Here is an 11,398-nt window from a genome sequence, read left to right as displayed (position 1 = left end):
ACTTGCAGTCCAAATAAATAAAAAAAACTCCCTGCAGACTCATACTACTGTTTGTGTATTGTACATTCAACCACATTATCAGCTTCAAAAGCCAACAAGAGGAATCTGAGAACACTCAAATAAACTCAAACACCCTTAAACAGGCCAAACTGGACCTTTGTATTGATGATGCAGAAAGTGCCTGAATCTGATGTTTCTGTTCCTCTCTGATCACTTCAGTCTGATAAACCTGCTCTCTGCTGCCCCTGCTGGACTGGAGCAAATATAGCCATAGTGCAATAAACACCCAGCTAACAGAATTTTGTTATGGAGAACGTTCTCCAAATATTCAGTGTTGGTTCTGGGAACGTGAAAAATGTGAAGTTTTCTTGAAGTTAGAGGAACGTGTTTTAAAAGGTATAATGTTCCTCAAACGTTCTTTCAACTTAATTTTGAACACTATAAAAACATTAAAGGAACGTTGATTTGTAACATACAAATGTTTCCTGAATGTTACTAGAATGTTATGTAAAGGTTTGTATGATGTTCCTGAAACATTCTTTCAATCATTCAAACACCTGCTGTGAACAATCACTGAAAGAAAGAGTAATAAGAACACAAACTACAACTTTATTCAGACACGGAGAAGAGAAAAACACCTGTAGTGTTTGGGTGCACCCCCATCCTTCATGTTGACTGAGCTTTCAATGCTGATACGGAAAGGGTGAAGCTGATTGGTTGGTTCTTGTCACATGAAAACCGCTACTGGCCAACCACCATCATCGCCACCAGGGGATCGTCATCCTGCCATCACCATCCTTTATTGTCGTCTGCCTCTCACCATCCCCTCACCATCACCTCGTCCTCCTCCATAGTCAAAGTGAGACATATGCCACCATTATTAGCAGTCATTTTCATTACCTAACTTCCGATCTGCTCATTTGCATAACGACAGTGCCTGGTGGCTTGAGAACGCAAACCTTGAAATAGTTTCCAAGGTGCAAGTGTTGAATAATTGTGAAAAAACAATTTATCATCTCCGCGTAAAACTTCAAAAACGCAAATCTGTGAAAATCTTGACGGTGTGCACGTGCGTACGTGTTTAGTCTATAGGTATGCACATTTGAATATATATATATATATATATGTGCAGGGTTCGAATTATGATTTCATCTTTGTGGGGGTCTCTTTAAAAAAAGAAATAAAAAAAAAAGTAGCCTACGAGCAGGCGCGGTAGCTTAATAATGTAATATAAAAATTTGTAAATATAATACAAATTTAATAAAAAAGCGTTGGTAACACAATTCAATTTAAATAGTACATTTTGGTTTAATTTGTCGTTTAATTTGTCGTTTAATAGATAGATCCGACAGATCTGATCGTGTACTTAAGTGGTCCAGTGATAGAACATTTGTCAAACGCGTCAGAGGTTCTGGGTTCGAATCCGCACTCATATAAGTTTTTTTTTTTTTCATCAAATCCGATTATGTTTATAAGTGGTTCTATATCAGGCAGAGACACGTTTGTGTGCATTTTGTTTTGTAATTTTACTGGAACGAATAGAGAGTCTCCACAATGGATTGAAGCGCGCCCGAGTGAAGAGTGTTTCTGGCGCGCCCGCGAGCCACAAACAAACACAGTATCCGCGCCAATGATCGCAGCGGCACTTTTATCACTTGATTTAAGCATAAGGATGTACAGTAGTCTGAAGGAAAAAGTGCTTTATTTGTAATTTAAAATAATGGTGCTGATGATTTTTAGAGACCCCCACAGATGTATGATTTTACTGCTTTCATGGGAGCTCATCCTCTCTCTATGGGAGCTCAGCTCCCACGTAATTCGAACCATGTATATGTGCGCGCAGGCGTGTAGTCTTTCTTTACGAATTGACCTCAACAAATGACTTGTCTTGCTTTAAAAATGTTTAATACAAAAGTTTTTTATCGCTTCCGCATATCCATGTGAACTGAAATTATTTTGACAACGGTTTATCTGTACAGAGGTAAAGTGAAGGAGGCCTTCAAAGGGGAGAGACTAGTTGACACTTCAGGACTGCGTTGTCGTAGAGTCCAGGCGGACTGTGTGAACTCAGCATACGTTTTGTTCTCACCTCTCCTCTCACTACAGAGGAAACTGCATGGCCATATTTAGAGTTTCACTAGAGGTGACACAATATGGTCACTGTGATAATGAAAAGCATAGAAGATCTCATAATATAAAACCTTTAGACATAAGGATGAAACTTCAGTATTCTATTACTCTGTTAGTGCGCGGATGAGGAGGGTCGAGCTAGCCTCCGTTTTGTTTGACAATACTTTAAACGTCAACGAGAAGTGACATCACCCAACATCACTTAGAGCACCTTTAAAAAGAGAAATTTGCTAAAATGAACCTAATTAAACTGTTCCTTGCACATACTGTAGCTCCTCTGGAAGCTTCCTCACTCCACGTTCTTCACAGTGCATTAAATATGCACATAAGTTTGAGTTTAACTTTTATCACTTTAGTCTAATGTTGTCTCTGATGTTGCGATGTTTAAACTTTGCCTCTGCTATCAGCACTGGTGGAAGTGTCATCATATCCTTGTGTTAAATATAACGTGTTGACCACATAAAAACCCAACGCTGGTTTTACTCAGTTCATTTGTCACTGGTCATGAGTGTTGGTGAAACGGGTAAGAGCATCATTTACTAATCGATCTTTAGATTGTGTTAATGCAGTCAGTCATTTGGTTTCTGTTGATCTGATGAGCTTCAACACCATTCGTAATTAAATGAAAACTGATGATTATTTCTATAGATGAAGCTCATATAACACATGATTCCTGACATGAGGAATATCTTCTGTTCATCTAATGATCAGTTCATTTACACACACTGATGTTGTGCATTAATAATCTTCAGATGTGCAGAGATCTTACTAACACTAAGAGCTGTTTAGGGTGATGAACATACACTGTTTATGAGCATATAAGTGATGTTTAATGCTGTATTATAGATATATGTTATGCTGATGTGGGTCAGAATGGCTCCTCCTCTTCCTCTGATCTTCTTTCTGCTCATGATTCACGGTGAGTCTCTCTTACATTTCAGCTTCTGAGGCGCTAAAGCAACTAGTTGCTGCTCGATTTTTCCTTTTATTCTGATGTTTATAGTGAAGTTTTTTTTTTTTATGATGATGATTAATGAGCAGTTTTCTGTGGTATGTTGATGTATTTCCTTTTGAAACAGGAAGATTGGGTGAGCCATGCCAATGGGCTTGTCTATTTTATAAATATCCAGTAGTTTGTAGCTATGTCACAGTCTTGAACATGAGTTGCTTATTTGCTGCTTGCTAGTCAGTGTCAGGTGGTTCAGGGGAGGGACTTTCTCACATATATTTGATACTGATTCTTTAAATCGTTGTTGATTATTTTCTTAATCTTAATTGTCATGTGTTTGAATATTTGATAGTGCAGCATTTTGTTTATGACTGACACCTTAGTTCTGTTTTCATACTTCTGTTTCTGTGTGTTTATTTCTGCAACATCCTCCATCAAAGTTTATGAAGTATTTCACACTGAGATCGTTTATCACTCAGTAGATTCTGAGAAGATGAGCTTTTATTTCCTGTAATGAGTTACTCAAAATATTGAGTTTTTAAATAGTAATAATAAGTATTGTCATATTTTCATGTTCTGTTGTAACTGATAAAACAGCATTTTGATCGTGATGAATTCTGTGTTTCAGGGGTTTCTAGTGCTGATTGGGGTGTGAGTTACAGTCCTTCACACATCTGTGCACTAAAGGACTCAACAGTGATAATGAGATGCACTTATACATACCCTACTGGACATCAGATCAAGAAAGTGTTCTGGACCAAAAACCCTGTAAAGGGTGTTGAGCCTCCAGATCTGTCTGAGGACCCTGAATACAGTCAGAGGCTTCAGTATCTGGGAGATAAACAGCAGAACTGCACCGTCAGACTGAGTCATGTGACACTGAAGGATTCACACATGTACTATTTCAGATTCATCACTGATAAACCTGATAAGAAATGGATTGGTATTCCAGGAGTGACTCTTACTGTCACAGGTGACTTTGGTGAGGTTTATCTCTTCTTCTGTGCATTATGTTGAATAACAATCAGTGTATGACAGCAGCACTAGATATAATGTGTGTGTTGTGTTCAGATCTTCAGGTGGAGTCTCCTGAGAGAGTGACAGAGGGAGATTCAGTCACTCTGAGATGTAAAAGCAGCTGCGCTCTGACTGACAGAGCAACATTCATCTGGTACAGAAACTCACAGCCATTAACTGAGAGAAGAGACAGAAACAATGAACTCCTGCTGCAGTCAGTCAGAAGAGAGGATTCAGGCAGATATAGCTGTGCTGTAGACGGACACACTCACATCTCTCCTGCTGTTCAGCTCAATGTCATGTGTGAGTACAGATTCATTTGTTTAAAAAAACCCCCCAGAGATTGTGTTTAAATGAGATGATTTAAAGATTAAATTTTGTCCTGTGTTAGATCCTTCAAAGAATGTCTCAGTGTCCATCAGTCCATCTGGTGTAATAGTGGAGGGAGATTCAGTGACTCTGAACTGCATCAGTGACTCAAACCCTCCTGCAGAAATCAGCTGGTTTAAAGGAAGAACTTTTGTAGGATCTGGAAGAATCTACAACATCTCAAAGATCAGCTCTGATGACAGTAAAACATACAAGTGCAAGTCCATCAATGAACATGGAGAGAAATACTCAGATGCTGTGACTTTAAACATCATGTGTAAGTTTATTATAAAACATAAGATGCTAATTCTGTTTTGATTAATTTGGTTCATATTAGTCATTTTAAAAATGTGTCAGAGGTCTTAAATAATTTGGTGATTGTTATTAGACCCACCGAGGAACGTCTCAGTGTTGATGAATGGATCTGGTGTAATAGTGGAGGGAGATTCAGTGACTCTGAACTGCATCAGTGACTCAAACCCTCCTGCTCTGAACTTCAGCTGGTTTAAGGAGAATGAAACCTCAGCTGTTGGATCTGGACAGAGTTTCAGTGCACTACAGAGTGGACGCTTCTACTGTCAGGCTCACAATCAACATGGATCTCAGAGATCAGACGCTGTAACTGTCACAGGTGAAGCTTTTATTAACACACTCCTGTATCTTCACATCATTCATCAGTTTGGAGAGTTAATCATGATGATCTTCCTCTTTCAGTTCATCATGTTGCTGGTGGGAATGTGATTGTGATCACAGCGGCATCTGGAGGATTAGTCTTCATCATCATCTTCATCATCATCTTCATCCTCTTTATAATGTGAGCTCAATAAAAAAAAACTGCAGTGATTGTACAAGTTCACTTTTGGTCTGATGTAAAAGGAAATTATTCTTTTGTTTTATTAGTAATCTTCAAAAACAGCATTCATATTTTCATTTAAATTGATACATTTATCCATATGCTGTTAATGTCTGTGATTATAACAGAAAGAAACGAAGGAGTGTTAAATCTGAAGATCTCACAGTGAAAGATGTAAATCTAAACATGATGTCAGAAGAAACAGAGGATCCACGTACAAAGGCAAGTTCTTGCAATAGTCTTTAATGAAGAATTAACATAGGCAGTCTGTCGAGCAACGACACAGAACTAGAATAAACTCACAGTCAGTGGACAGTAGGTCAGCAGAAACAGAAGACTCTTGTGATAGTTTGCAGAGCTGGTAATTCACGTAGGGCAGTAACACAGACCTTGTAAGTGGCCACAAAACTGCAGAGAGAAAACAGGGCAGAGAAAGCACACAAGACGAGCACAACTCCTCTAGATTAGACAAGATAACACAAGCTAAATCTTCATGGAGATAACATAAAACACAGGCATGACTCACGTACACACGTAATAATCTGACAAAGAACAAGGGGAACAAACGAGAAAGTAATGAGACTAAAGTGAGAACAGGTGTCACAGAGAAGCAGCGAAAGTGCTAATTGCAATAATGAACAGAGAGAGAGAGAGAGAGAGAGAGAGAGAGAGAGAACAAACCCAGCTCATGACACATGACTTCACAAAAGCAGAGAATGAATCGATTAGCCGTTATCTGTGTTTCAGACTGTAACTGTAGGGGAAACTAACATTATCAATTGTTAGTCTTTATTAATAATATCCAGTAAAAACATTCATAAACTAATATGTCTTTCTTTTTAGACCAGTGATTCTCAAACTGTATGTACAGCGCCCTCAGGTGGTGTGACACATGAAGAAAGAAATCACTTTTGACATGAAAAAAAATCACTTTTTTTTTTTTGCATGGTTTCGTTAAAATTTCTGATATAGTTACAGTTTTAATATAGATTTATTTTCTAATAATGTGATAATCATTAGTATATTTACAATTAGTTTGATTATTTCACTTCTGATACTCATTCTGTCCTTTTCTTCTCCTGCAATCAACAAGCCTCTTTCTGAACCGGATTCAGCCAATGACGCTCTGTATGCCAGTGTGAAACCCAGAAGATTCAGAGGAAAAACTCCTGAATCCAGAGATACTGAGGAGATCCAGTACACAACTGTCCAACATCACAGAAAGACAGAGACGAAGAGAGCAGAGGAGAATGAATGTCAATATGATGATATAAGAGTTCATCAGCCTGATGCTGCAGTGAGGTGAGAAAAACCAACTTAACCAGCTTAACCAATACCAATTTAACCAGTACCAGCTTAACCAGCACATGTTATATCACCTATAATATTGTTGTGCTCCTGTTTATTTTGATTTTTAGGCGATCAACTGTTCAGATTGAGGAAGCTTCATCAGTGATCTACAGCAGCGTCAAATGAGTGACAGAAGCCTGAGTTCAGATCATTCTAGACCAGAAAATGGATTATTGTATAGTTATGGAATAATTTACCCCTCTGACCACAACCAATATAAACAGGTTCATCACCCACATTAAGACTCATTCACTGTAAAAGACTCATTTGTTCTCTTTGACTCTTTGTGAGAGAATGACAGTCATTGTGGTCTGGACTGATGTAAAGTCTGTTTCTTGTTTGATGCTTTGGTTACTTTGTTCTCTCGTTCTCGTTGTGTGTATATATATATATATGTCAGTATTCAATATTCACTTTTAGGCATAAGCTTAGAAATAAAATAAACTTAAGAGAGAAATATATTTACAATCTGAATAATCTTGTTCACATTTTATACATCACAATCTCATCTCCACAAACAGCATTATAAGCTTCACTTATTACTAACCAGACTGACTTTATTCCAGAGTCTACAGAAGCCTATGTGGAGACTGCAGACCTGGAGCCGGTAGATATACGCATAAATATCCATATAAGTCTACACTGTAAAACTTTTCACTGTAAATTTACAGTAAAATACTGGCAGCTGGGTTGCCAGCCACATACTGTATTTTTACAGAACTAGTACTGTAAACAGCATTTACAGTATTGTACTGTAAAACGTTGTACTGTAAATTTACAGTAAAATACTGGCAGCTGGGTTTCCAGCCACATACTGTATTTTTACAGCACTAGTACAGTAAACAGCATTTACAGTACTCCACTGTAATTACCAAATACAGTATATACCACATACTTTTACAATATTAAACTTGTCTACAGCAATAAATTGTATAGTAGTCACACTAGGAAAAAGAAAACAACATTTTCTGGGTTTTAAAACATTTATTTTGGTTAAAAGCAAAGATCAGAAAATTGCCTTCTGTGAACATGTTGGCTGAATGTTTTTTAAACATAAAATGCAATTTTAACACTTAACAACAAACAGGTAACACTTAGCACTTAATTAAAGGGATAGTTCACCCAAAAATTTAAATTAGCTCATGATTTACTCACCCTCAAGTCATCCTAGGTCTATACGACATTCTTCTTTCAGACGAATACAATCGAAGTTATATTAAAAAATGTCCTGGCTCTTCCAAGCTTTATAATGGCAGTGAATTGCTGTTTCTGTTTTGAAGTCCATACAAACGAACGAAATTTGCAAACGAAATCCCATCCAAAGTCTTCAAGTTTTCGCAGAAGTGAGGACACCTGTAGGCTTACGGTGTTCTTTTTTTGCACAACCTGGCCAGTTTTCTTTGAAGTTACTTGTCCTTTGTTTTTGATCCACGTTCAGGATTGATGTCAGGAAATCGTCTAAAAGGCAGAAAAGAAAGGAAAAAAAAACAATGAAATATTATGGACTGAGTTTATATATATATATTTATTATATATTGACATAGAGAGACAGCACAAAAGATGTGTAAATAAAAACCAGATATCGGTTTTAACGACTAATCTGTTTGGATAAAACTGAACATGAAAAAAAAATGCAATGTTGGATGTTGTGATCAATAACTGATATTTTTTCTGCCCTGGTTAAAATACATCAACTCAATGTGTCTGTTTACATGTGCACTGTCAACTAAATAAACTTTTGGAAGTGGGGTTGCCAGATTTAAAGTTTTATTCTACAACTTTTAATATCATCCCCTCATCAGGTCCCATCAGAGTATCAGTGGAAAGGCAGTCATAGACTCTCAGTTTATTTAGAGCACACATTGCCAGAATGCAGCCCAAACCTTTGTGACAGAAATAATTTAACTTTAATTGCAAGCCTTGCAATGTTTATTGCATACATAACTACATGATAATGTTAAACATGACATTTACCAGACTAAAATGCATGTTTGCACCCAAAAATGAAAATTCTGTCATTATTGCTCACCCTTAAGACTTTCGTTCATCTTCGGAACACAAATTAAGATATTTTTGATGAAATCTGGGAGGTTTCTGTCCCTCCATTGACATCAATGTCATTGCAACTGTCAAAGCCCAGAAAGGTGGTAAAAACATGTAAAAAAGTGACGAGAATACTTTTTGTGCGCAAAATAACCCCAAAATAACGACATTGTTGAATAATCTCTTCTTTTACATGTCATTCTCCTACACTGATTTGTGAGGATGAGTGGGCCGGAGTGTATTAAAGGATAACTCTCGCCAAAATGCAACCTAGGGTCTTTTTGTTAATCTACCCGAGGCAAACTTTCGTTTAAAAGCATAATTAGGATGGAAACGCCACTTTTAAGTTTGACCGTATTTTCGTTTTCGGTCAAATTGCCTTTTGAATGGGAGTGCATGGGGCACTACTATGATAGCATTAAAAATCGCTATTTTTGAAAACACTAAGAAGGCTCGACACAACATGAAACTGTGCTCGAAGTATCACCAGGGGCTCTATACATGAACTCCAGCATTGAGAACATTGTTTGTGTACACAGAGTTTACCAAAAATAAAGATTTTGAACAACTCACGGAAGCTGTGTCCGCCTGCATTTTGACAGTCAAAAATAGTTGATCTAATAACTTTATTCTAGAGCTGCTGTAAAGCCAAAATAATCTATGTTACTGTAATTTCCTATTATCACTGTAAAGCTGCTTTGAAACAATCTATATTGTTAAAAGCGATATATAAATGAATATATAAATGCTGTTCACTACGTCAACAGCGTAGGAGAATGACGTGAAAGAGTAGAGATTGTTGAATAATGTCGTTATTTTGTTTGTTTTTTGTGCACAAAAGGTATTCTCATCGCTTCATAATATTAAGGTTGCACCACTGTAGTTACATGGATTATTTAAACAATGTTTTTACTACCTTTCTGGGCCTTGAAAGTTGCAAAGACGTTTCTGTCTATGGCTGGTTCAGAAACCTCTCAGATTTCATCAAAAATATCTTCATTTGTGTTCTGAAGATTAACAAAGGTCTTACAGGTTTGGAACAACATGAGGGTGAGTAATTAATGGCAGAATTTTCACTAATCCTTCAACTGAAAACAACTTGCACTGACATATCTTAAATATGTGACTGCCACTGTTTTGTCTCAAGATGCACACCAGTAATGTTTTTTTTTTATTAGACATTTTTATAAAAGCTGCTTAAATACCCTAATTTTATTAAGGCCTAGACCTGTCTTAAGCTAAGCCCTGTATGGAAACCAGGGCCATATTGTTCATACCAGTAGTCAGCTTAATAAATACTGTCAAGACAAGTCACAATTCAGTCTAATATTTATATGAATGGCAAATATGCTAATGACTAACCTCTGAACAAACTCAAGGTGCTGCCTCTTCCTGGTACTGCAAGCTGAAGTTATAGGAGGAGGCAAACAGCGCTGCCAGGCCAGTGATGAAGATGCTGTGATCCTTTCCACACACACCTTGACCTTCCAAACGTAATGTCCAGCACTGGTTGCTTAGAGATTGACCTGTAATTGAAAAATAAAATAAAAAATAAAATGAATTAATAAATAATATTAATAATTAAAATAACTATTGTGGGTTCCACTGTGGTTCGATGTAGTTGTCTATCTATTCCTATAAATTAAAATTTTCACCTAAAAATTAAAATTGATTAGGGTTAGAACACTAAAACGCACTGCCATATTATTTTGCTTGTTTTAAGCATAAACTCACTAAATTTTGACTTATTCTTTCAGAAAACAAGACAATTTTTACTTGTCAATTAAATGCTTCTTCATGTAAGAATTTTAGATATCTGGACTGGAAACAAGAAAAAAACACTAATTAAGAAAAACATATTTTGCAGTGGAGTGAGTAAATGATGGCTTTTCATTTTAGGTTTAAACTACCCCTTTAATGTTTACATACCAGGAAATAAGGCATGGACTCTCTGGCAAATTGCAAATTCCTGAAACAATTTTTAAAAAGGACAGCACAACCATGATCAGCAGAACCAAAACATAAAACATATTACAGATTAATGAGATTTGTTGAATATCATCTAGCCTACTTATCTGCTTGAAGGATAACACCGTCTAACTTCTCTTTGAATTGTTAGTTGTAGGACCATGGCATCATGGCAATCAGGAATACTAACATTTGAAAACAACATTAGGAACATGGATTTTCTTGTGCTAGCAAAATTCTGACAACGATTCAAAAGCACGATCACAGAACTGACAGCATTTGATAGCATTTTTTTTTTTTTTACCATAGACTGTAACTAACACTACTTAAAAGCACTTACATTAGCACTGGACCGTCATCAGATTACAAAGCCTGAAACGAAAAATATATCAAAAGCAGGTCATGCAAATAACATGGTATATGTTGCCTATTATGTGAAATATCGAAATTAACGTTAACGTTACTTGGTAAACAGGTGGAACAGAGTGAATTGTTTGCGCGGCCGCGGTAGAAAACCGCGTTCGCAAAATCAAAACAAATAACGTTAAGCATTTGTGAAAACAATGTAGAAATGCGAACGCAAAAAAAAACAAAATATATTGGCTTACCGTATCACTCAGTTGAACAATTTTCCATCTTCTCAAACTCTAAATCCCACTAATCGTCACAGGCGCAGGTTATTCAGATGACAAATTCTTCCATCCGTCTTCATGTAGCAC

General features: G+C 36.8%; 2 protein-coding genes and 1 long non-coding RNA gene across 3 annotated transcripts; 2 read left to right on the top strand and 1 right to left on the bottom strand.

Annotated features, from left to right (window-relative positions):
- Positions 1-3,003: 3,003 nt before the first annotated feature.
- On the top strand, positions 3,004-4,783 carry LOC311069530 (sialic acid-binding Ig-like lectin 14; the record flags this gene model as incomplete). Its single annotated transcript, XM_084092744.1, has 4 exons — positions 3,004-3,049; positions 3,708-4,052; positions 4,151-4,399; positions 4,488-4,783. 4 exons carry the CDS (start codon positions 3,004-3,006, stop codon positions 4,781-4,783), a joined length of 936 nt encoding a protein of 311 aa, XP_083948870.1.
- A 76-nt stretch (positions 4,784-4,859) lies between these two features.
- On the top strand, positions 4,860-7,023 carry LOC311077802 (uncharacterized protein). The gene is made up of 5 exons (XM_084106427.1): positions 4,860-5,096; positions 5,180-5,279; positions 5,447-5,540; positions 6,412-6,620; positions 6,737-7,023. Exons 1-5 carry the CDS (start codon positions 4,880-4,882, stop codon positions 6,792-6,794), a joined length of 678 nt encoding a protein of 225 aa, XP_083962553.1. The 5' UTR covers positions 4,860-4,879; the 3' UTR covers positions 6,795-7,023.
- A 3,861-nt stretch (positions 7,024-10,884) lies between these two features.
- Positions 10,885-11,394, bottom strand: LOC311077810. The gene is made up of 3 exons (XR_014604999.1): positions 11,288-11,394; positions 11,020-11,051; positions 10,885-10,906 (listed from the first exon to the last, which is right to left on the bottom strand). It is a non-coding gene; the product is annotated as an uncharacterized lncRNA (long non-coding RNA).
- Between the last annotated feature and the right edge of the window lie 4 nt (positions 11,395-11,398).

Source organism: Abramis brama (assembly GCF_963993115.1).
Source record: "Abramis brama genome assembly, chromosome: 2".
Lineage (NCBI taxonomy): Eukaryota > Metazoa > Chordata > Actinopteri > Cypriniformes > Leuciscidae > Abramis > Abramis brama.
This window is presented reverse-complemented; position numbering and strand designations above follow the sequence as displayed.